Below are 26,869 nucleotides of genomic sequence, written 5' to 3'. Positions count from 1 at the left end.
ACCTAGGGGATGGCAGCAGCCAATCTCAAAACAGTGTCCACTGGTAACTGCAACCTTATGGTTTCAAGGTATCCTCTTGTAACTATTAAATTTTTCAGACAATAAAATTGCTTCAGATCAGATATTAACAACAAAAAAGGAGACATATTTAATGGCCAATAGCTCCTGTTATATATATCTAAATACCATATCAGAAGTTAAAACCTAGTTAGATAAAATTAGACAACTGGCTACCTGGCTACAAGTCTCCCTTAAGGAGCCAGGTCCAGACTGGGTTTCAGGCTTAAATTCCCAGGGGATTGAGACCTTAATCATACTAAACTCAGATCCAGGACTTGGAACTCAGTAATATTTCCAACTCAGTGTCCCAAATTGAGGCAGGACTATGCCCCATTTCAGCTGGAAGTAGCCAGAGCGGTTGTCACCCTATTCCCTAAAAGATTCGGGTAAAGTTAAAAAAGGGGGATTAAAACCAAGTCCCCTGAAACCGAGTTCCTCTGCTGAGTTTATGATTAATGTCTCTATCCAAAACAATTATTCCCTTCCTTGTCTCAAGACAAGGAAGCTTCCTTGTCTTGAGAACATCTGTTCTCAAGATTGAGGAGTATCAAAGAAAAGGGGGGATTGATACCGAGCAGGGCCCTGTGGGGCTCTTGGGCACAAAGACTTTCTGTGTCCCCCCATTTCTCTGATTGCAGAAAATAGCCTTCATTCAGCCTCCATGACCTTCTCTGAGTTCCAGTGGGCAGATTCAAGCAGTTGTTAATTAGGGAAAGGAGAGGATGTGAGACAGGGGAGAAACAGTCAAGAGAAACAATAGTGCAGCCTTGGGGCAAGGTCCTGGTTCCCCACCAACGGATACACACAACAATATCTTTGAGCTGTTTTGCAGATACTGAAACCCCCTCCAGGTGGGAAGAGTTAACAATTATTGATGGTATGCTTCCCACAAGCACGTAGACCCCAGACCAGTTGGAACCTGAAGGTTGATGATGCTGACTTCCACTTACCTCACCACCAACCAACCAATCAGAAGAATGTCCACAAGCTGATCACACCTCATTACTATAAAACTTCTTACTACCCTCTCCAAGTTGGGACACATGGGCTTTGAGGGCATTAGCCCACTGTGGCCCCCTTTGCCTGGCAAAGCAATAAAACTATTCTTTTCTACTTCACCCAAAACTCTCTGAGATTTAACTCAGTGTCAGGGTACAGAGGCTGGATTCGGCTTCTCTATCTATCTATCTGTCTATCTGTCTATCTATCTATCTATCTAAAATGCTATGCCAGTGTAAGACATTCCTCTTGTTGTTGATGCTTTGGTTGTAATCAAATAAAAAAAGAGACTATGTACAGTTGATCAGAATCTATGTGGCATTAACACCGTATTCTCTGTTAAGTAGAAAAACAATAAATGTTTGATTCTGTGGAAAATTTCTGATTTAGATAATATAGGAGTTTCTTTTTGTGTCTTTTGTTTAAATTAATCCTTTATATTGATAGACTTTAGCAAAGATAATCAGACTTTCCTAACTAGGATGTACAACAGTGCTTGGATATTCAAGATAAGTTAATATTTTTTGTTTTAAGTTATATAAATGAGAGTTGGCACACTGAGCAATAAATAAATGCATTGGCAAGCATGTGCTTTTCCTTCCTTTTATTTTGCAAAGTGATTTTCTTTTTTCTTTAATTTTAGGAAACAGATATTGATGACAGATATGGAGATTTGGATTCCAGAACAGATTCTGATATTCCAGAAATTCCACCATCCTCAGATAGAACCCCTGAGATCCTCAAGAAAGCTCTATCTGGTTTGTCTTCAAGGTATGGTTGGTTGAAGATGAATCTAATGGGTACACAAGATAAGCTGTGAGGTTATCCTGGACCATGTCCAATGTAATAAATTTCACTTTTGGTGAGTTTTAGAGCTATGAGAGGAGGCTTTACACTTTTTCACCATATATGAGCACAGTATTAGAGGCTTGATGTACATCCTTTCGTAAATCCTTAAAATCTTGTTAAGTGTGAGAAAACCAAGTCTGAGAGGTTAACTGGTGAAGGTTACAGAGCTAGTAAGTTGTGGACTTGGCATTTCTGCCCTTGTCTGCCAGGTTTCTGAAGCCAGTGACCCATTTACCACATCAGGTTGCCTTTTCTGGTATTGGAACATCTAAAAAAGAAAATTCTATATTCTCTGTTCCCTGTTTTTCAAATGCCAGATGGAAATAGGTAAGTTTTTGCCTTTTAACAGAGTTAAAAATCATTGTCCAAAACTCTACAACCCTTTACCATTTTATATTTGTGCTATACTTTTAAATGTTTAATAACCACCCAATTTCAGCTAATTTTATATTGCCCTCCATTGTAGTCTTTGTAATAGGAATTATAAAATTTATAAAAACAAAATAAATATAATATTTTATCCAGATTAACATATGAAACCTTAAATATTGGTACAGAACACTCTTTTTTCAACTTTTTAATACTGTGACACACAGTATGAGGTCCATTTTACACCATGCCCCAAGAGACACACAAATGTATATTTTAACTGCTGTAAAAATGTTATAAAGCAATTCTTGCCATTGCTATGTGTGATGCTCTCTGATTTCTTTTATTTTTGATAGCTGTTCTATGTTATTGAACAAAAATACGCTGGATTACTAAATTGATTTTACTACCCATGGGTCATAAATTGGAGTTTGGAAAATACAGATTTAGTCATATCTAGTAAATCTAATATGAGCTTTTCTGATTTTTAATTTCCTAGAGGATGACCATAGTAGAATAAATTGGTTCAAAACAAAGTTTTCATATTTTTTAGCCAATAGAATAAATTTTTGCTGTCCATTATTAAAAGCATGGTTATCATTTTAGTAGTTCTTGTTCCCAGTTGTTTTCATGACCTAGTTCACAGATGTACCTTTTTTAAAAATCTCACCTGGTCTTTCTCAGATCTGGATTTTTTTTTCATATTGATGTTATGTAAGAATAATGCTGGATTCCTGTGTGTCATTCATAACAAGATTTTCCTTAATAATTTTTTTTTCCTGGCATAAAGCAACAGTGGCAAGTAGTAGTAGCTGGTGTTTATTGAGCATGTATATTTGCTAGGTGCTGCTCCAAGCACTTTATATGTTTTGACTAATTTATTCTCACAACAACCCTGTAACACAGGTATGGATGGCTATATACCTGTTGTATAAATGGAGAAACTGAAGCACAGAAATGTTTTATATCAAGGGTCGTGTAGCTAGCAAGTGACAGAGCCACATTCTGAACCTAGGCATTGTGCTCTATTTATGAAAGAATTGGTTTTAACAGCAGATGATATATGACTAGTTTCAATCTTTTCGAGAAACTTCTCTGTAAAGATTAAATAAATGTTTTAAAATCTACATTTTAGCCTCTTTTTATTTAATACCCCAAATAGTCTGCCTTGCAAAGATTTAGAAATTGTAGATGCATAGGATTAAAAATACTAATTGCATAAGGAATGTACATGGTTTGCCGAAGAAAACCCTATAATCCTCCTACCAAGACATTAATATTTAAAATACTGTGATGTTTATCTTTGAAACTTTTTTTTTTTTTTGCACTGTGTGCATGTGTGTGCCTGTGTGTGTAATGTAAAAATAGCATTGTACTGTTTTCTGCCTTGGTATTTTCATTTTCATTCCATGGTATTAGGAACAACATCCTTAAATATATGTAAATATTTTAATGGCTGTATGATATATTCCTTTGTACAGCTATAGTTCAACTTACTTAACTGAATCACCTATTGCTGGACATTTAGCCAATTTCTAAATTTTCACAATTAAAACCAACTCTGCTTTAAATATATTTCTTTATAGCTAACTTTTATTTAGCATCTATAATTATTTTCTTAGTATAAAATTTTAAAAGTGAAATTCCTTGGTCAAGATTTATGTTCATTTTTAAGGCTCTAATATATAATGCCAAAACGAGCATAAGCCATTGAAATTGGAAAGAGCGTGAAAGGTCTTCAGTCACTTGGCAAGTTGTCAGCAGTCTGTTTCTTGACCCGTGTATGGGTCTGTGGAAATGAATATTCATTAGCCAGTGAGGTCTGGCTCTATCCTTTAGTGAAGAGCTTCTTCAGCAATGAGTCTAACTTAGTAGTTCTCTCCAGGGGCAATGCCTTGGATTTTGTACCTTCCGTCAACCAGTGAACATTTGGCAGTGTCTGGAGACATTTTAGGTTGTCACAATAAGAGATGGTGCTGCTGGCACTTAGTAGGTAGAGGCCAGGGAAGATCCTACAGTACACAGAACAACTCTTCACAACAAAGAATGAGCTGGCTCAAACGTTACTAGTGAAGGTTGAGAAACCGTGGAAATACCCAGGCACAGTCTTGCTGGTGCTCTTGTACTCTATAATGCCATCTTCCTTCTCCCTGGGAACCTGCACACATCCTGTCAGCTTCCTTCTAAGGCTGGTAGATGGGCTTTCTCAAAACTCCTGCTCTTTGCTAGATGGCCCACCAGGTTCTTGTTTGTTCTTGAAGAGTGCCTCTGTGCCCTAATTCTTGGCTCAGGTGAGCTGCCTTGTCAACCTAGGTCTTTCTCATTATGCTTGTACCATTAGGAAAATTTTTTTTTAATTTTATTACTTTTGGGACTTCCCCAGTGGTCCAGTGGTTAAAACTCCGCGTTTCCACTGCAAGGGGCATGGGTTCGATCTCTGGTCGAGGAACTAGGATATCCCACATGCTGTGTGGCGTGGCCAAAAAAAAAAAAGGAAAATAAATTTTTATTACTTTTGAAATAATAACCCCTTAAGAGTTGTAGTAACAGTAAGACATTGTGCGTCACATAACTGATTTGAGCAATAAATGTGTAACCACTTTAGATAATCACTTTAAAGGACACTGCTTAATTATATACTTTTTAGAAATTTCATTTCTAGCTCATATAGGTCCTGGAAACATGAGACTTGAATGGAATTCTCTCCTGATTCTGAGTTCCTTTATCTGAAACAATCTGTGAGGTGATGACTTGGACTCAAAATTAAGGCTTTCTCTAATGTGATCATGGTGGCATGGTAAAGGAAATCAAGAATTTTGAATTCGGAACCAGACTTTCCTCTGGATTTTAGTAACAGTGGTACATATTTTTTTGCATATCAATGCTCTGTTTCGAATTCAGTGCTTCTCCCCTGAGAGATAACTTTGGGTTACTGTATCAATGGATATATATATTAAGTATGTGCTTTTATGTGCTTAACTTTGTGTTAGGTATTCTTGGGAGATTTGGGGAGTCATTTAAATTAAAATAAGGCAATTAAGTCTTTGATCTTTTTGGGGAGGGGAATTTTTCTGGCTGGAGTAACATCTGTATAATAAAAGAGAGTAGGTCTTTGTTTAAATCTCTGGTTCTCAGAAGCTACCATTCTCTGCCGTTCCCAGCCCTTTAACATTAGAGGTACACTTGGACCTTTCAACTCCCACCAAGGACTGATTTCTGACACTCTCTAGAAGAGGTTCTCAGTAATTCTGAATCAGTTATGAAGGAGGGCTAAGTACATTTCTGAGGTTTGTGCAAGGAAGACAGGATTATTATCAGGAGACTGGCTTATGGTCCTTTATTTACCTCTGACTAGCTCTGCGACCTAGCCCAGTTTCCTAATCCATTCATTCATCCTCAAAGAGTTCGTTTTATTAAGTCAAATAGAACCTTTCAGCTGTAGCATTTTTGATTCTGCATTCATTTCAGTTCAGCCCCAAAGCTTACAGTCTCATGAAAAAATGTATGAGTCTACATACTTAACTAAACAGTAGAGGGAAATAAAGTTGGGTAAGTACAATTTGACCACCTTGTGAAAAACCTTGGAAACTATATAAAAGAGTTTGGACTTAATGTTGGCATTTTAGGTCTTGTGTGCAGAAAGGACATGATCAAAGGGATATATATATTTTTTAAAATATTACCATTTTAACATTTAATGATTTATTTATTTATTTATTTTTGGCTGTGTTGGGTCTTCGTTTCTGTGCGAAGGCTTTCTCTAGTTGCAGCAAGGGGGGGCCACTCTTCATCGCGGTGCGCGGGCCTCTCACTGTCGCGGCCTCTCTTGTTGTGGAGCACAGGCCCCAGACGTGCAGGCTCAGTAATTGTGGCTCACGGGCCTAGTTGCTCCGCGGCATGTGGGATCTTCCCCGACCAGGGCTCGAACCCATGTCCCCTGCATTGGCAGGCAGATTCTCAACCACTGCGCCACCAGGGAAGCCCCGATCAAAGGGATATTTGAGGAAGAGTAGCTAGGGGTATCTAGACTATATAGGAGAGTGATTGAAAGCAGGGAGTGTAATCAGTATTCAATAAATGGATGAAATCAGCTAATATTTCTGTTACAGAGAGGAGAACGAGGGCTTGTGCTTAGAATACAGTGCATATATGTTACTATACGTTGGGTCAGAATCTCTTGTGATATAATTTAAATGTTAGCATTTGAATTAATAGAAATCAGAAAATTATTTAAAAACTACTGTGAGTATAACGTAAAATGAGTGTAGAATGAATAAACTCAGAGGGCAGCAGTTTTAGATTCAGAAAGCATCATCCTTCTATAGGTGTTGTTAGAACAATTTGAGGTGTTTCATACAGTGGCTGCTGACATTTTTTATGACGTAACCACATAAAGAGTGCAAATATTTGTAAGGTACACAGGGGGTGAAGTGTGAGGCTCCTGCGGTGAGGGGGGGCAGGCAGATGGGCTCCCCAGGCCCTCACTGACGGCAGAGGGTTGAGGAGGTCAAGTCTCAGTCTACCAGGGACCAGCCAGGTGTGCCTCAGGGAAGCTCTGCTCTCAGCACCAGCAGAGGCCCAAGGAGAAGAGAATACTTTTCTACGAAAGGCTCTGTCCCGCAGGAAAGCAGGCAGCACACACTGAGCAACAGAAAGAACTGACCTTCCGTCTGGCCTTGCCCTCAATGACGGACCTCCCCACACCTTCCTCATTTCCCTGAAATCGCGGTGCTCTCCAGTTTCAGTTCCGCATTGACCTTTCTTTACTTTTTCTCGTTGCAAGGCCATGCTCTCTGTTCTACACCACCTTAAAATCAGTACTTTTTTAATCCACCACACGGAAGGACAGACGCCCTTTGGGAGGGCTGTGCACCTGGCTCCTCCTTCCCACCTGAGTGACCCCGGGTGGAATGTGCACACGTCTGCGTTGGCCACCTCGCCTCCCAGCCTCACGATTCATCCTCGTTCACATGCAACAAAAACTAGTTTTTTTCTTCGGCTAACATAATTTTTACATTTCCTTTAGCTCTCCGTGAGTGAGCGAATGCTATTGGTTTGTTTGGTTGGTTTGTGCTGTTGTTATTGTATAAGGTAAAGTATAGGGGATTCCTAAAACATAGTTAAGGGAAACCTGTAAGTCTGGCAACTCGTTACTGAAACAACACACAAAAATTTAAGAACACGTTAATGCTAACTCTACAAATATTTCCTTTTTAGGTGGAAAAACTGGTGGATTCGTGGAATTCTTACTCTAACTATGATTTCATTGTTTTTCCTGATCATCTATATGGGATCCTTTATGCTGATGCTTCTTGTAAGTGTTTGCCCAAGTGTCTCTTGCTTTGTTTTTCAGCATTGATATTGAAGTAAATTGGAGCATGTCATGAAAAAGAAGGTGGTTCAAGACTTGACAGCAGCAAATTTAGTTCTTTTAAGCATCTTCTGGTTCATGAAATGACCTAGATTAATCTTTTGCATTTGCAAATTGGCCATTCAGTGTGTATCAAGTATACGTGATATTCAGTAGATACACAACTTTGTGTCAGACATTGCACCAAGCATTAGGTAGAACAGAAACACACACACACACACACACACACACACACACACACACACACACACACACGACTTCAACGTATATGACTATTAGCTAGATCCCTGACTTCCAGGGACTCATTCTAATGGCAGAGACATGTAAGTAACCATATGAATAAATGGTGTAGTAAATGAGTGGAATAAACCCCATGATAGATCTTGTTGGAAGAGCACAGTAAAAAAATTACCTCATCCAGTCTGAGAGAGAGATGAGGGAAGACTTCCAGAGGAGGTGATGCGAAAGCTGAGTCAGAAAGAAGCACTGGACAGGGGAGGGCATTCCAAGTTGGGGATATCAGGGGCAGGGGTGTAGTAAGGAGAGATTGTGGTCCGTTGGGGGGTTTGTGAGTTATACATGTGGAGAGTGTCTAGGGATGAGACGAGAGAGGCAAGCAAAAGCCATTCTGGGAGTTTGGGATTTTGTTGTGTATGGGGAGCCCAACAAGTTATGAAGTCAGACACATTTTTTCAGCTTTTAATTCATTCATTTAACACATGCTTCAGGATGCCTGCTACATGCCAGGCAGTTCTGGGGAATGATGCAGTCGTGCTGAGAAAAATGCACCTGTGTCTGCCCTCATGGAGCCTACTGTCTACATATTAAAGAATTGATCAGATATGTAATCATAAACTGCAATAAGCATTTGAAAAAAAGAATTGGATGCTATGAGAGCAAAGGGGGGAGCCAGGAGACTTTCCAGACTTTATCCAGTGCCCAACGTCTGCACTGCGATCTTGAAAGTTGAGTAGGATTCACTGGGGTGAAGGGGAGACCTTGGAGGAAGGACTTTCACAGCAAAGGATTTCCTGTGTATAAAAGCCTTTATATCTAAAGAAGTGTGAAACACTTGAAGCCCAAAGTGATAGAAGTAAGAAGGAGAAATTCATTCGTGACGAACATCACACATTTCCTGGGTGCTGAACATGGTTTAGCAGTGAACAGCGAGGGCCTGCTCTTGGGGATATGTACAGTGTTCCTCCTTTTATTATTTGTCTTCATCCATCTCAACTGTATTTATGATGTTTATGTTAAGGGAACAGGGATGGATATACACACACTTGGTACTCAGTTGATACTACTTTTTTGTGTTTTAAGGTATTATTTACATTCACAACCCTGACTAGGTCATTTATATTTATATTTTGAGAAGTACACATTGTACCTAGCTTGCATTTGCCTTATAACATCAGCACTCAAAAATGACGAATTCAAGAGAGTTTTATTAAAAACTTACTTCTAGCGAATGATAGCTACTATTTTAAGATGGGACTCATATTCATATTCCTTAAAATAAAAGGAGTTTTTTTCCTTCAACCTTCTATTTATAGTGCTTTAATTGTTGCAGTCACAGCTTGGAATCACACTTTTTAAGTGATGGAGTTGCTAAAGCATATCTTGATTTAAAGGTAGATGTGAACATATAAAAGATATAAGAGGTTCCCCCACCCCTTCCTGGAACTCCTATAATAACTGTTTTAATTCACATTATTTAACTTATTTTTAAATAGTGCATTAGTTTTTTTCCCACTGTGAGAGTTATAAAAGTATATTGAAATTACTTTGGAAAATAGATAATTAAAAAAAAAAATCACCCCAACCCTATCATCAACCACCAAAACTCAATTAATACTGCCATTTGATGTATTTCCTTTCATCTTTTTTTCTTTTAAAAACCGTGATTGTAATTATAGTGTGACTAAAATTTTGTATCCTTTTTAAACTAAATATTGAATGTTTTGTGTTGCTCCACGGTCTTTATAGCCGTCAGCTTTAATACCTTCATCTACTCAGTGAAATGTAGTACATCATAAGCTATTTAAAGCAGTGTGTTATTTTTAGACGTTCAAGTTATATTCTGGTTTTTCTTTCTTTTTTTTTTTTTTAAAACATCTTTATTGAAGTATAATTGCTTCACAGTGGTGTGTTAGTTTCTGCTTTATAACAAAGTGAATCAGCTACAGATATACACACGTTCCCATATCTCCTCCCTCCCGCATCTGCCTCCCTCCCACCCTCCCCATCCCACCCCCCCAGGCGGTCACAAAGCACCGTGCTGATCTCCCTGTGCTATGCGGCTGCTTCCCAATAGCTATCTATTTTACATTTGGTAGTGTATATATGTCCATGACACTCTCTCATCCTGTCACATCTCACCCCTCCCCCTCCCCATATCCTCAAGTCCATTCTTTAGTAGGTCTGTGTCTTTATTCCCATCTTGCCACTAGGTTCTTCATGACCTTTTTTTTTTTTTTCCTTAGATTCCATATATATGTGTTAGCATACTGTATTTGTTTTTCTCTTTCTGACTTACTTCACTCTGTATGACAGACTCTAACTCCATCCACCTCATTACAAATACCTCCATTACATTTCTTTTTATGGCTGAGTAATATTCCATTGTATATATGTGCCACATCTTCTTTATCCATTCATCCAATGATGGACACTTAGGTTGCTTCCATGTCCTGGCTATTGTAAATAGAGCTGCAATGAACATTTTGGTACATGACTCTTTTTGAATTATGGTTTTCTCAGGGTATATGCCCAGTAGTGGGATTGCTGGGTCATACGGTAGTTCTATTTTTAGTTTTTTAAGGAACCTCCATACTGTTCTCCATAGTGGCTGTATCAATTTATATTCCCACCAACAGTGCAGGAGTGTTCCCTTTTCCCTACACCCTCTCCAGCATTTATTGTTTGTAGATTTTTTGATGATGGCCATTCTGACCGGTGTGAGATGATACCTCATTGTAGTTTTGATTTGCATTTCTCTAATGATTAATGATGTTGAGCATTCTTTCATGTGTCTGTTGGCCATCTGTATATCTTCTTTGGAGAAATGTCTATTTAGGTCTTCTGCCCATTTTTGGATTGGGTTGTTTGTTTTTTTGTTATTGAGCTGCATGAGCTGCTTGTAAATCTTGGAGATTAATCCTTTGTCAGTTGCTTCATTTGCAAATATTTTCTCCCATTCTGAGGGTTGTCTTTTGGTCTTGTTTATGGTATCCTTTGCTGTGCAAAAGCTTTCAAGTTTCATTAGGTCCCATTTGTTTATTTGTGTTCTTATTTCCATTTCTCTAGGAGGTGGGTCAAAAAGGATCTTGCTGTGATTTATGTCATAGAGTGTTCTGCCTATGTTTTCCTCTAAGAGTTTGATAGTGTCTGGCCTTACACTTAGGTCTTTAATGCATTTTGAGTTTATTTTTGTGTATGGTGTCAGGGAGTGTTCTAATTTCATACTTTTACATGTACCTGTCCAATTTTCCCAGCACCACTTATTGAAGAGGCTGTCTTTTCTCCATTGTATATGTTTGCCTCCTTTATCAAAGATAAGGTGACCATATGTGCGTGGGTTTATCTCTGGGCTTTCTATCCTGTTCCATTGATCTATATTTCTGTTTTTGTGCCAGTACCATAGAGTCTTGATTACTGTAGCTTTGTAATATAGTCTGAAGTCAGGGAGCCTGATTCCTCCAGCTCCATTTTTCGTTCTCAAGATTGCTTTGGCTATTCGGGGTCTTTTGTGTCTCCATACAAATTGTGAAATTTTTTGTTCTAGTTCTGTGAAAAATGCCAGTGGTAGTTTGATAGGGATTGCATTGAATCTGTAGATTGCTTTTGGTAGTAGAGTCATTTTCACAATGTTGATTCTTCCAATCCAAGAACATGGTATATCTCTCCATCTATCTGGTTTTTCTTTATTGTGAATAACATTATCCTAAACATATTAGAATATAAAGCTTTTTCATATGCAGGATTATTTTCTTCAAATAGATTCCCAGAGTGAAAATAGGCACTTTTATCTGTATAACACATAGTTCCAGCTCAACATATCTAAATCTGAACTTCTATCACCAGCCATTCTGCATAACTCTATCTACTTCTCCAAGCCTTCCCTGGTGTTGTCCTGTGTTCCCCTCTCTCCCGTAGCCCCCCAGTTTCCTCAAGCACCAAATCCAGTCAGTTCTACCTTCTTGATGTCTCTCATTCCTTATACTTCACCCTCTTCTGCCACTTATCCGTACTCATCTGGATGGTGGTGTCTTGCCTGCCTTACTGTCGCTTCTCTTGCTGCTTCTCCAGTTAGTTCTTTCTACCTCTGTTATCCCCATACATTCACGTCTGATCATGTCCTCTCATGATCGGCACCAACTCCTTTGTGCAGCCTTTCATGCTGTTTCCTGTGGCACTGTGACCAGACTCATCTCTCTCTACTTCTCACCCCAGCTTTGTGTTCCAGCAGCTCTGGACTACTTGTAGTTCCCTTAACATCCTCCTCCTCCTCTCCTATGTACATGACTCTGTACATCCTTCTCCTTCACCCCAACTGGCCCATCCCCACCCTTACCACAGGTTTTTTGTCTGCCTGTGCTTATATCCATGTGGCTGTTTCCACATGGTATTGTAGTTGTGTGTGTTCTCCCTGAAAGACTATGCCTCTTTGAGAACAAAAACCCTGTATTATTTCTCTGAATCTTCAGTAACTAGCAGAGTAGGTATTTACATATCGATTGTTGTTTTTAATGCTCATAACACATTAATCGGGCCAACAGAGTCCTACCAATGAATTGCTGCCAGTATTGATGGCATGGCGTATCAGTTTCTGTGTGATCACCCAGTTCTTAGTCTATTATTTTGAATTCCCTGTTTTTTATTTTCCGAGCAGTTCCATATTCTACTGGTAAGCTATAAGTGACAACCATATACATATATGTGTGTGATATTAAAGATTCTTTTTTTCTTCTTTCAGTGAAACACCATATATAGTTCTAATGGTTGCTCTTGAACGAATGTATTCATAGAAGTAGCATCAGTTCATTTGATATTCTAAAAGCCCTTGGTTCTATAAATAGCTTGACTTAGCCATTTTATCTTAACATCTAGCATTGTCCCCATTCTCGGACTATTATTGTTAAAAAAATGACTTGATGTTATACACAAAGGCTATTTAAAGGACAGTATTTTTTTTTTCTTTCTTAAATTAATTTATCTATTTATTTTTGGCTGTGTTGGGTCTTTGTTTCTGTGCGAGAGCTTTCTCTAGTTGTGGCAAGCGGGGGCCACTCTTCATCGCGGTGCGCGGGCCTCTCACTGTCACGGCCTCTCTTGTTGCGGAGCACAGGCTCCAGATGCACAGGCTCAGTAGTTGTGGCTCACGGGCCCAGTTGCTCCGCGGCATGTGGGATCTTCCCAGACCAGGGCTCGAACCCGTGTCCCCTGCATTGGCAGGCAGATTCTCAACCACTGCGCCACCAGGGAAGCCCCTGAAGGACAGTATTTAAATTTCCTCTTGTGTTTACATTATAACACATTTATGAGTTTTTCTTAAAAGAACTATTTGTAATAGTTTGGCATAATATTTTCTTACTGTATGGCTGAGGGGACACAACTACTTTTTTTAAGTATGTCATTGGACATGTAGGTATAGTGGGGAAAAAGAGCTTAAGAATATCCTGGGCAGTAGGTTTGGGAAAGCTGATTTGTGGCGATCTCAAAAAGAAATCCCAAAGTATATTCTTTGGCAGACTTTGGTTAGCTCTTTCTGGAAAGGACCAGATTGTTGTATTTTAGGCTTTAAGGAGCCACATATGTATGTGTCTGTCATATAATCTTTGTTTTTTATTTTTAACTCTTTAAAAATATAAAATCCATTCTTAACTCCAGGGTTGTACAAAAACAAGCCCTTGGGTATATTCTCTAGAGGTTGAAAAAGTTAGTCTGCTATATTCACAAAGGTTTGAATCTCTTAGTTTATGGTGATGAGTGTTCAGCTTGCCATTTGCTCTTTGAGTCTTGGAATTGTCTTAAGCCAAACACTGGATATGATGCTACAGTCTCAGAAATTACCTTTACCCAGATTGGTGGATTTAGCAGTTTGAAGCACAGCTACATAGACCATCAAAAAGGGATTCTTGAATATAAACCCATTTACTAGGCATGTGTATTGGGCGCTAGGCAGACAGAACCGCATGGACTCACTTGACTGGCCAGTGGGGCTGCAGATGTAGAAAGCTGCTTATAATTTGTCAAGGAAGCACTGCTTGGGTTGATCAGAGATGTGTGTAGCTGGCTGTGGGAGAGTTGGCCTGGAGGGAAGAATGAAAAGCTCATGCCCAAACCCCTGGGTGACTGGGTAAAGATATTTTAGCCATTTGTCCTGATAGTATCTTTATCCGTGGCAAGAATACCAGGTTGTATGGTTAAAAATATATACAAGCAAACTTTCACTTTTGATCATTTTCCTAGGATAACTCAAGAAACAAAATGGACAGAAAGACCGTCCATTTTGAGATGGACAACCACAAGAAATGAAGCAGTAATGAGAGATAAAGCCTAGTCAGCTGTGATCCCAATCAGACTATACCCCTCAAACTCTAAACTACAATGCCACCTCCTACCCCGGGAAGGATCTCTCAAACTTTTTGAATAAAACATTGTTTTGCTTGCCTCTTTGGGATATCACTTGATTATAGAGAAGTTGAATATTGAATTTTTGCTGCTGATATTTAGACTAACTAAAAGTGGGTAGGCTGAAGATTTTTAAAATACATGTGACAACAAGCTACTTATTAAATAACTAAGCATAAATGTAAATATTGAGAAATGTATGTTAATGTTTTCTCTTGGTTTCAGGTTCTAGGCATCCAAGTGAAATGCTTCCATGAAATTATCACTATAGGGTACAGAGTCTATCATTCTTATGACCTACCTTGGTTTAGAACACTAAGCTGGTAAGTGACTTAAAACTGTTTCCGATATGAAAATCTGATTCTTTTCCAAAATTTGTAAGGAAGCATCCTGATCAATCAGTATCTATACGGTTGACCTTATAGATTGATTTTAAAGAAATATAAATTAAAAGAATGAAATTGAATTTTGAAAGAAGGAAATTACCTGTAACTCTCCTATTTCAACACAACTATTTTCACATCTTTCACTCTTTGTAGAGATACCTGATTTAAATTGAATATAAACACTATTCTTGTGCTCTTTTTAAAAACCTCAGCATTATATTCGACACATTTTTATATCCTTTTTAATTACAATTTTAACAGAAAGTTTCGTTTTGTAAAATGTTATGAATATGTGTAATCTTTTGCCTTATTTCCCCTCAGTTGATATGAGACCACACACAAAATTTGATATTTCTACAAGGACTTGAAGATGAGATATGAAAATAGTTACGGGTTTTTTTGTTTTGTTTTGTCTTTTTTGGTCTTTTTTTTTTTTTTTTTTTTGAGTGATCAGTGGTTTATTCAGGATGGGAAAGCCCAAGCTGAATGTCTGTCTCCCTCCTCCCCTCCCATCCCCACCCCTGCAGGCTGGCCCACCTTCTCCAAAGCCCCCATAGGCCCCAGGATGCCAGCAGAGGGGCGGGGTGGGGGGGACAGGGCAGTGAGAGGAGGGATGGCCTTACCTTTGCTGCTTCTGGTTTGGTCTCCTCCAGGCCCTGGGCCCTGTGACATGCAACAAGGAGAGTAGTCAGAGGGAAGAGGAAGACGCTGGGGTCAGTGCGTAAGGCACCCTGCTAAATATTTCAGGGCAGTTACCAGCCTCTGAAACATTGTATATGTACAAATGCATGTAAAATTAGTAAATAAAAATCACCAAATAATTTTAATATTTAAAGCTTTATACATTTTTAAAACTTTCTAGGTTTCTTAGGTATCAGGACCTTGACCATGAAACATGATAATATGATAGTTCATAATTAGCCTAACAGGCCATGTCTTTGAATATAGTTGTTTGATTAGTATCAGCCAGAGGGGCCAGTGTCTTATTATAACAAACAAATCACTTTTTGGGTTTACGGTGGTTGAAAACAGTTTCTTGGTTTTGTTAACACTTAATTTTTCCTTCTGGAAAGTTTCCTCATGAGTGGCAATGTGTAAGTCAAGATGGGCTCCAGTGATTGTAGAGGCTTCATGGAGAACGTGTGAGAGAAACTGTTACTTGAAATAAAGACAGGCTTTGGCTGGAGAAGAGTGTTCTGGGTTGGGGAAGCAGCACCCATCAGGTTTCAGATGTGGGACCCAGGAGGCATGTGCCACAGATGGTGAGATCTTCCTGGCCCTCCTGAGCAGAAGGTGTGTATTTATTAGGGAGTAGTGGCCAAAAAGTTGGATTGGTGGCTGGAGTAGGCTTTGACAGCCTTACAGAGGCGACACAGACAGTTTCCATTGTAGGAGAGAGAAAACTACAGCTGATAAAAATTAAAATACTTCCCTTTGGGAACAGTGGGGTGTAATTCCATTCATGAGAACCAGAGGGAAACCACCACCCCTTTCGTCTTCTGCTGCCCTCCTGGCTGCCTAGGACTCTGCCCTTCTAAGGAGGAGTCGGGAGGAACCCTAAGGTAGTGTTTCTCAGCCTTTTTTTCTGGCTCACACATGCTCCCATCAGCAAAATCTCATGGGTTCAACTTCTCCCCGGGGACAAAGATATACCAGAACTGGGAGAAGGGACAGGCCATTTATCAAGTTTTTAAAGTATTTCCCAGAGATTTTTACCTGCTGCTAGCTCCGTTCCCCACAGCTACCCTTTTGAGTCACTGCTCAACTAGAGTGCATCTGGAGCATTGAGAAGAGGGGGCAAGACCCCAGTGTGTGCAGGGCAGGAGGGTGGAGGTTACAGGTCAAATTACCTCTACCTTCTTTTCCTGTTGATCTTCCCTAGGGCAGGTGGGAATTTGGCTTAGGATCTTTACAAAGCATTAGAGCTGTGAGTAGCTGGGAGTGAATTTTCATTATAAACTTAATGCTGTGTGTGTGTGTGTGTGTGTGTGTGTGTGTGTGTGTCTGAGAGTGTATGAGAGAGAGTGAGTGAGTGTATGTCTAGTATTTTCTACATTGTTTCCTAATTATCTGTCTCTGACGTTTAGATATTGAGCTAAATAAAGGCATGAACTATTCAGTAAATATTTGTTGACTGATAAGTTTGAAATTAAGCTTAAAACAGGAAAAAAAGCACTTTGGTGGAATATATCATGAACTGGTCTTCTCAACTTGGTTTTGAACTTTGTGTCATCATCAAACTGTAGAAAATAGTTTTGTTGAGTTTGAGGGGAAAAAAATTTCAAATCTAAAGAAGCTAATTGTTTTAAAATTATAGGTACTTTCTACTGTGTGTAAACTACTTTTTCTATGGAGAGACTGTAGCTGATTATTTTGCTACATTTGTTCAAAGAGAAGAGCAACTTCAGTTCCTTATTCGCTACCACAGATTTATATCATTTGCCCTCTATCTGGCAGGTAAGTTAAGGAAAAAAGTCTTTATTGATGTGTAGCCAATATATGTTACATGCTTATTTTTATTTGTTATTTAAATTTATAACATCCTTTATTTGTTACATTTTAATCCAGCTTCTCTTTTTAAAATGTCTCATATATAAAGCTATTTCTTTCATCACAGTCTTAAGCAGTAGTCACTCCCTAATGGTGGTTTAAAAAAAAGTACTTGCTTAATAGTCACTCCATATATTTGAAAATTTTCTTCACAAATTATAGGAAAGGCCCTTTTAAATATATGGGTTATTTACCAAGTATAATTTACAAAGAAACTTTCACATATGTATTGCTTTATTTGTTCCTAGGAAATAGAGTTTTCATATAGAATTATTTGAGGTACTTAGTTTTCCTGACATGGTTTATTATATATTCATTTATATATGTATATATAAAATATACATATTTGTTTATAGTAGGCTATGCCACATGTTTTTATGATTTTAGATTAAGAATCAGATACTTAGGGGCTTCCCTGGTGGTGCAGTGGTTGAGAGTCTGCCTGCCAATGCAGGGGACACGGGTTTGAGCCCTGGTCTGGGAAGATCCCACATGCCGCGGAGCAACTGGGCCCGTGAGCCACAATTACTGAGCCTGTGCGTCTGGAGCCTGTACTCCGCAACAAAAGAGCCCGCGATAGTGAGAGGCCCGCGCACTGCGATGAAGAGTGGCCCCTGCTTGACACAACTAGAGAAAGCCCCCGTACAGAATCGAAGACCCAACACAGCCATAAATGAAAATAAATAAATTAAATCCTATGGAAAAAAAAAATCAGATACTTAGGATAACATTAGGATTAATAGATTTGTTTTCCATTAAAGTTTACCAATCATAAAAGAAATTTCTAAGAAATTGATTTAGATATGTACTGTTTAAAAATCAGATTGCCAGTATGAATCCTGGTTCCACCACTTACTAGCTGAATAAACTTTGGGAAATTTAATTAATTTACCTGTGCCTCAGTTTCTTTGTCAAGCACTTAGAACAGTACCTGGTACTATTTAAGTATTTATCATTATCATTATTTCCATTTTTAAAGGAGGAAATGAAATTTATATGTGAGTTTTCACTTTAGCTTTTAATAGTTACTGTTTTGGCTGTTAGGAGTTTCTCATAAATAAATTCTTCTCCAGTTAATACAATTTTGGAAACTGAATACACTATGGATGACTTCCATTTCTCATTAAACAAAAAAATATACAGAGTATGTGGGGAAGAATGTCCAGTCCTTTAAAAGTATGTCATTTATATTCAGTAATTATAATCTTTTTCATGGTGTTCAATTTTAATAAACACCCCGGCAGATCTTGGTCTCTATTTTATTTCTGATTCTAGGAAGCCAGAGAATGAAATACAATCTGAAATGATAATGGTAATTTTCAGAGAATCATTTTTGGGGCAGGGGAACCTACATTTTTCCAAAGAAATTGCCTGTTTTACATTCAGGTTTTTTGTTAAGTCCAGTTTTCTCAGTCCATTACTTAATTTTTTTAAATTATAAATGATATGTCTAAACTACATTCTTGGAAATAGATATTGAATGTAGATATCTTCATTCTTGGAAATAGATATTGAAAAGTATTTTTGTTCTTTCAAGGGCAAAAGAAGTTATTCATTCTAAGGTAGTTATTTCATTTTAAATTCTAATCTGTTTAGAAGAATCATGATTATAGAGAGATTAATTATGACTGCTAACAGCTAAAATTTTGGAGAATAATATGCTTGACTCTGATTTTATGTTCATTAAACCTCATCTGTGACATTTTTTTTTTCATGGTAGAAAGAAAGTTTGCATAGTTTCTCTTACCAAACACATTTGATTCATTTTGTTAAATGTAAGGTAAATTCTGGGATGGATTCTTTACTATTACAGGAGAGAAGCATACTGTACCTTCTTAGTCTATTTTTACTGGCAAGACTTCTTATTAGCAAGAAAAGTGTCTGTAATAACAATAACTTTATTTCGTATATAATTATTCTTACAATTACTTAATAGTAAAATTGTGATTAATTAAAATATAAATCATTAACATATGTCCATTAGTTTAAAAATCTGATAATGTCAAAAGAATCTGATAATGTTATTGTTAATGTAAACGATAACCCTGCACCCCAACACTTGCAGATTGTTTTCATTTTTCTAAGTAATATGCCTATTTCTTTATTTAGGCATTATCTATTGACTTCCTGTAATAACCTCTCTCTCTTCTCCATACTCAGTTTTTTATTGTCATTATTTATATTATTAAATAGGTACCTAAAGTATCACTTCCTATAGAGCCAAATAGTATCTTTGATTACATTTCCATTCTTTTACAACTTTTTGCTTTTCCTGCCCTTAATAGCTGCTCTTTACCTTTTCTTTTCCACCTTCATAAATTTCTGTGTAGGAATCCTTAATTTTCCTTTTGAGTCTGTCCCGTGTCTGTTGGTCATTTTTTCAGATGTTCACAGAAATCAGAGAGTTGATTAGTTCCCGTTTTTCCTGGTGACCTTTATCCCAGGGATGTCTGGGCTCCTGTTCCTGTTTGGACTGGCTGCTTGTAGGCCTGCTGTCAGCTGTCCCCTCATGATTTGGCTTTTCCTGTGTCTTCCAATTTCTAGGATAACACCCTCATTCTGCTGCAGCATAGCCTCTAATAGTTTCCTATGAAATGTGCTTAGAAGGTAAATGTTTTATGTTCATACATTTCTGATAATATCTTTGTTCTGTTCTCACAGTTGACTGCTTTGGCTAGGGTTCCACTTACTAGTAGTAGACTTGTACTTAGTCCTCTAGTTTAGAAGCCCAAGCCTTAACCTTGCCTTCCAGTGAGCCTTTCCTGTTCAGTTTTCTCTAGAAAATACTTCTACTTGTCCCTGATTTCTCAGATCTGCTGAAAGTCATCCAGTCGGTTTTCCAGCTTCCAAATTTTGTAGCCATTTTTCTTCTTTTTTCCTTGACATTTCTTCAATTCTCTTTGCTCTGTAGGTTTTTGCCTTAATTTCTTTTAACATGATTTAGTGGGCTACCAGGACGGAAGAGAAAGAAATGTAATACATGAACAATCGGCCATTTAAAAACAGAAATCCTTGATTAGTATTTTATTTTTCCCTTGGCTTAAAACAACAACTAATTTTTTTCTCCTGGTCCTGTGGATTGACTGCGCTTCACTGGGCAGTTCTAACTTAGGGCCTCCCCTCCAGTTGCAATCAGATGGCGGTAGTGCTGCTCATGTGTGTCCTAAGTGGGCTAGACGTCCAAGGTGGCTCACTCTCACGGGCATGGTTAGTGCTGGCTGGTGACCCGGGCACCCGAGTGTGGGCTCTCCATGGGGCTTGGCTCTCTCAGCACCACGCCTGAGTTCTGAATAGGGAGGGCACCAAAAGACAAGCATCTCAAGAGTCCTTACCTAGGATGGTTTTTTAAAACTAGTTTTTAAAAATGAAAACATAATACATTCCCACAGTAAAAATTCGGGCTGAAAAGGAGTATTCCGTGATATCTCCCTCCCCGCTCAGAGCCTTACTTACTCTTTCCAGGGGCTTCCTACCACTATTCAGACATTATTTGAGTATTCAAGCTTGTATGTTTATATCCTCCTTCCCTCATTTTTGTACACAAATGAGAGCAGACCATCCTGCACCTGTTTTTTCCCACTTGATATAGCTTATTTGTGGTTTTATATTGGCACATCTAAACTTATCTCACATTTTCCGTAACTGCAGTTACATCCGTGTTGATGTGCATCCTGCAAAATCTGATGGGTAGCGTGTCAGAAAATAAGGCAACTACTGTTTCCTTGCTTTGCATTTGCTCTAACTTATACTTGAAAATGACTTCTCAATTGAGAGGGTAAAGACGATGTAATTTATTTTCTTTCTTGTTTCTTTTTATAACATTGTATACATGATAGCCTCCCAACCAACCCTTTTCAGTCATTGTTTCTTCATTCCCTAAAATTTCTGACTCTACTTTTATAAAACAGAATCAGTATTTCTTCTCTTTTCTAACTGATTTCCACCATGGACATAGCTTACCACTTGCTCTTTTATAGAATCATGGAAGCTTATTGAAAGTCATCAGTGTTGTTCTTTCAACAAACATTTGAGTGCTTTCCAAGTGCCAGTACTGTACATGGTGTTGAGGATACAAAGGGAAATAGTCTGGTAGCATGCCTTCCAGGGTCTTGCAACTGCTGAGACACATGTCCCCTAGTTCATTGCTGGAATGTGAACAAGGACCTCTAAGAGCATAAAGAAGGGGAAGGAGGGCCTTGCTTTGCTGGGGTGGGAAGGCCATAGAACACCTTGAAGAAGAGATGACAGGTGTCGTGAGAAGCAAAGAACAAGCAGGTGTTTGCCAGGTGGACAGTAGGAAAGGGCATTCCAGGAGGAGGAAACAGCTGTACAGTCTTGAGAACGAGAGAGGGTGGCATGTTCGGGACCAGTGAGAGGCAGTGAAGGTTGCAGAGGTAGGCAGAAGCCCCATCTTGAGAAGCTTTGTGTATTGTGGGAAGAGTTTGGGCTTTATACCAGGAGAACCACTGGAGGATTTTAAGCTAAGAGATGATATAACCAGATTTGTAATTAAATGAAGGATGAGTTGGGTAACGTTAATAGGGTGACAAGATAGGAACCTGTTGCTCTAATTCATACTAAATATAATGTAGGCCTTGCCTGAGGTTTATATTTAATACCAAGAGGGTTATAAATTTTAAAAAATTACGGGACTTCCCTGGCGGTCCAGTGGTTAAGATTCCGAGCTCCCACTGCAGGGAGCGGGTGTTCAATCCCTGGTTGGGGAACTAAGATCCCACATGCTCCGTGGCATGGCCAAAAAATTCTTTTAAGAAAATTAAAATACTGTGGGCTGATCTTAGAAACCAACTGCTATTTATGATAGTCTATGAAAAATTGCTTTTGTATGCCAAATTATTGGCTTGAAATGTACTTTTTGTTGAGATAATTATATATTTCCATGTAGTTTTAAGAAATAATAGAGAATCCCTTATGCACTTTGCCTAGTTTCCACCAATGGTAATATTTTGAAAAATTACAGTTTAAGATCTCACCAGGATATTGACATTATTACAGTCTTACAAATGTATTTTTTTTTTTTTTTTTTTAAATTTATTTATTTAATTTATTTATTTATTTATTTTTGGCTGTGCTGGGTCTTCGGTTCGTGCGAGGGCTTTCTCTAGTTGCGGCAAGTGGGGGCCACTCTTCATCGCGGTGCGGGTACCGCTCTTCATCGCAGTGCGCGGGCCTTTCACTATCGCGGCCCCTCCCGTTGCGGGGCACAGGCTCCAGACGCGCAGGCTCAGCAGCTGTGGCTCACGGGCCCAGCCGCTCCGTGGCATGTGGGATCTTCCCAGACCAGGGCTCGAACCCGTGTCTCCTGCACTAGCAGGCAGACTCTCAACCACTGCGCCACCAGGGAAGCCCCAAATGTATTTTTAAAGCACAACTTTTTTTTTTTTTTAAAGTATAGTTGATTTACAATGTTGAGTTAGTTTCTGGTATACATCAAAGTGATTCATATATATAAATTCTTTTTCATGTTCTTTTCCATTTTGGTTTATTACAGGGTATTGAATATAGTTCCCTGTGTTATACAGTTGGCCCTTGTTGTTTATCTATTTCATATATATTTTATAGATTGCATCTGCTAACCCCCAAATCCTAATTTATCCCTTCCCCACCGCTTTTCCCCTTTGGTAACTGTAAGTTTTTTTTTTATGTCTGTGAGTCTGTTTCTGTAAAACACAACTTTGTAGTAAGCTAGGAGCTACTGGGATAAGAGATGAAACTTCCAATATAAATTATTCATAGTATTCTATATCTGTTATCATTTTACATGTGTCCTACATATGGTCCTGTTAAACGACCATAAGCACTCACTTTGTGTTTCTCTTGTGTTTTTAATTTCCAGTGCCTAGCACAGGGCCTGGCATTTAGGTTCCCAACACACATTTACTAGATGAATGATCAAGAGGCTGAGAACATGTACATCCACGCACAGTGCTTTTTAGAGAGATTTTTTTTCAGCATCAGTGTTTTGGTTTTTGGGTCTTGAGGCCTTACTGGTGATTCTTGAAGTGATTAGCAACATTCATGAGCTTAGTCTGGCAAATGAAGGTAGACTTTAAAACAGGAGTGAGGAAATAGAAAGTGTGCTCTGTTGAGATATTTGTACCTTTCTCTCAAATTATGCTGATAAAAATCTCTGGAATTCTTCTCGTTAAACAGCATTCCAAGGGTCCTGTCCAAATTTTAGTTTTGCAGTGGTCAAATGACTTTTATAGGTCTTAGCAGATTTAAAAAGCAGAGACAACGCAAGCTCTTTCATTGACGTTGAATTTTATTAAAATAAAATGTATGTATATCCAGGTCTGACCCACTCACCAAGGCCCACCACATTAAATGACTTGTTTAATATTATACCAGATGACTCACTGACTAGGACCTGGAAGTCATTCTGACACTTAGATAATTTTGTTGTAAAATGAATTTGAGTGATAGCAAAAAGAAAATTATAGGAACAACATTTTCTCTAGAGTCTCGATATATTTTAAAAAGATCTTGGTGCCTTGGATTTGGGGCTCTTTAGAAACCAGAGCAACTATGTGATTACATGTCTAGTAATGATGGGTGAATAAGCTTAAGATGTTGGACCCTTAATATCATCACCTTAAGATCTCTTTATCCAACCAGTGATAGGCATATTAAAGGCGTATTAAGTTTAGTGCTTTGTTTTTTTTGTTTTGTTTTGTTTTGTTTTTGCTTGTATTTGTGCATGGCTAACTGTTTTGACTTCTTTTTAAAAACCCTTAAGGGTAAGTTATGACTTGAATATAATACTTTGAATTCAAGAAAAATCAATGGACATATAAGATTAAATTATAGCGAAAATTAATGCATGATTAAGAATTTTTTCCCAAATATCCTGAATATCTTTTATCTCAAAGGATGTTGATGAAATCTTTGAAAGATGTCACAAACAACTGTTCATAAAGGACTGTATCTTCAAAACCACTTACAGTTTTTAAATTAAGATGATTAGAATCTATACACATATCAGTCTTGTTCTATACCTTAAACTCACCATGCAGATTAAGAGAAAACTTTTCTCTATCTTAGCTAATATAATGGTTGGTTTGTGTGAATTTCTACAGTGCATGTTCAAACTTTTTTAAAACAACTCAGTTGTATTCTAGTGGCTGAATATGGGCACACATAATGCAGTGTGCTTCTGAATTTGTTGAACATGATGTTTGAAATGTTTTGGAGTTTGATTAGTTAGGGGAGTGTAATGAAAAATACAGCCATGTGAAAGAGTAAAGGATGAGTCAGTAAGCTCCAGTATTTAATCCTGGGTCCATCTTAGTTTGTTTTTTGAGTTAAGGACAGCATGTGTTTACTGAATTGGTTAATCACCAATAAGAAATTTTAAAAATAACTTGATTATTTCTTCATATCTTCCTGTCTCTTCAGCTAGATTATGAGCTCCTTGAGTGGAATGACTATCTTATCCATTTTTTTTATCTGGTGTCTGGTGCATCTAAAGTGCTCCATGAATATTTTTTGATTGTCCATTTTTTCGGAAATTTCCTCTATCCCATCTTTTGGACTTTTCAATGTCTTTTTTTCCCCTTCACTTCTCCTGACTGCTTTAGAAATCTCATTCTTTTTTGTTCTTTTTGAATATAATTGTCTGTAATCTATTGGGTAACTGGCTCTCCCTAACCACCTGGGAACTCCTTGATACTGGGCAATGGGATATACACATCTTTGCATGGACACCACAGTGCTGTTTATATAAATGGTGATCAGTAAGTGTAATTAAACATAATTGTATATCAAGAACTGTATGTTAGAAAACTTTTTCAATGAATACTTTTGTTTACAATACTGTAACAAATCCTATGATTTTTTTAAAATTTATATATTTATTTTCGGCTGTGTTGGGTCTTCGTTTCTGTGTGAGGGCTTTCTCTAGTTGCGGCAAGCGGGGGCCACTCTTCATCGCGGTGCGCGGGCCTCTCACTGTCGCGGCCTCTCTTGTTGCGGAGCACAAGCTCCAGACGCGCAGGCTCAGTAGTTGTGGCTCACGGGCTTAGTTGCTCCGCGGCATGTGGGATCTTCCCAGACCAGGGCTCGAACCCGTGTCCCCTGCATTGGCAGGCAGATTCTTAACCACTGCTCCACCAGGGAAGCCCAAATCCTATGATTTTAATTGGAAATATAACCGTACAAATGTTCTTTGTTAATTGGGGAAAAAGTAAAACTATGGATCTAAATGTATAAAGTTATCCTTTCCATAGATTTATTGAAATATAGCGTGTATGTATTTTTACACGGTTAAACATAAAATATACACATAGCTAGATGGTTGTGAATGAAAAAGTAAACTTATGTTTCTTTCTTGGATTCTTTTTCTTTGAAAATAATATTTAACCTTAGATATGCTAGGAAAACACTTTACATCCTCCTCTTCCACATTCAGAGAACTGTATTCTTTTAATGTATCTAGGAGTCAGATAATTATATCCTTTATTAGAACACCCTAAACAGCTGCATTGCTACTGGTTGATTTAACAGTGAAATTGGATCAGGTAAAAGTGAGTTGCCAAGACTGTCCTGGATAAAAATCATCATTAGGAAAGTATTGAATAAGTCTGCTGGTTATTTTATTTGAAGAAATGCTTACGGGTGAATGGTATTATATAATTTCAAGAAAGAGACACACCAAACGTGTTGTACTAGTATTTGTGAAGAGGTAATTCATAGTTAATGATGTTGAGAGGCTCCTGAGGCTGCGCTGGGAGAGCCAGAGAGGTCCGTTTGGACAGAAGGGGAGGTTCCAGAGGCATCTGTCTTGCCTCTGCTTTGCTTTTACCCCATTAGCCTCTGAACCAAGGCCAATCTACATTCACCTTTAACCATGGACCAATGGCATAAAGCAGCATAGAAATTTCATTATTCCTTAAGCCAAAAAGTAAATCTACCTGCTATTGAAGAGAAATTTAAAGGCAATGATTTTTAAAGAGGTCTTTTATGCTACTGGTAATTTCAGTGCCATGAATTCCATGTTTTTTTTTTTTTTTTTTTTTTTTTTTTTTAACAGTAGATGAATCTAATAGGTTTATTTACTGTTCTGTAAGTTTGAAATTGAATTCCATGTTTTAATCTCCCCCTGTCCCACCTTGCTTCCTTTCTTTTTCTCAAGAAAGTGACATATGGCTGTCAGTTTGCCTCTACTCAGAGAATGTTTCCATATTTCTTTTGCAGTTCAGTCAGTTAGATTCTATAGGTGACAAATAGGAGGTGAGGTAGGATCTGGGAGCCAGTGTGCATTCTCTTCCTTTATCATCATCCTTTACACTGACATTACAAATCGGTCATCAAAAAATAGCTGCCAGCAGCTGCTGTTTGATTCTTTGCTCTGGTCAGAGTAGTATCAACCTTGCTTACTCTAGTGGGTAGAATTGCCTTGGTCAGTATAACTTAGATATACAAAGTCTAGTACTTATTTCATATGGGATAGATTAGGTGACAGTTCGTTTTCTATCTTAGAGAACTCTCTAAAGATACTGCAGAACAGAATGCATGGGTAGCTGTTTAGCTGAAATTAAACTTGGCTTATGCATTTCCAGTATCTACTTCTGTAAAAAAAATAATTATCTTTAGAACTTTACTGATATATTAGGCAAAAAGTGCTTCATAT

At 38.2% G+C, this 26,869-nt stretch overlaps 1 protein-coding gene across 3 annotated transcripts in view; it reads left to right on the top strand.

Moving 5' to 3' along the window:
- The window catches only part of CDS1 (CDP-diacylglycerol synthase 1), a 107,641-nt gene that overhangs the window by 57,906 nt on the left and 22,866 nt on the right, over nucleotides 1-26,869 (top strand). For all 3 annotated transcript variants that reach the window (XM_057547047.1, XM_057547048.1, XM_057547049.1), the window contains 4 exons: nucleotides 1,703-1,830; nucleotides 7,495-7,591; nucleotides 14,507-14,604; nucleotides 16,985-17,124. In XM_057547047.1, the coding sequence (XP_057403030.1) occupies nucleotides 1,703-1,830; nucleotides 7,495-7,591; nucleotides 14,507-14,604; nucleotides 16,985-17,124 (463 nt within the window). The remainder of the gene's footprint in view (nucleotides 1-1,702; nucleotides 1,831-7,494; nucleotides 7,592-14,506; nucleotides 14,605-16,984; nucleotides 17,125-26,869) is intronic.

The sequence above is a fragment of the Balaenoptera acutorostrata genome, chromosome 5 (genome assembly GCF_949987535.1).
Source record: "Balaenoptera acutorostrata chromosome 5, mBalAcu1.1, whole genome shotgun sequence".
In the NCBI taxonomy this organism is placed as follows: Eukaryota; Metazoa; Chordata; class Mammalia; order Artiodactyla; family Balaenopteridae; genus Balaenoptera; species Balaenoptera acutorostrata.
This window is presented reverse-complemented; position numbering and strand designations above follow the sequence as displayed.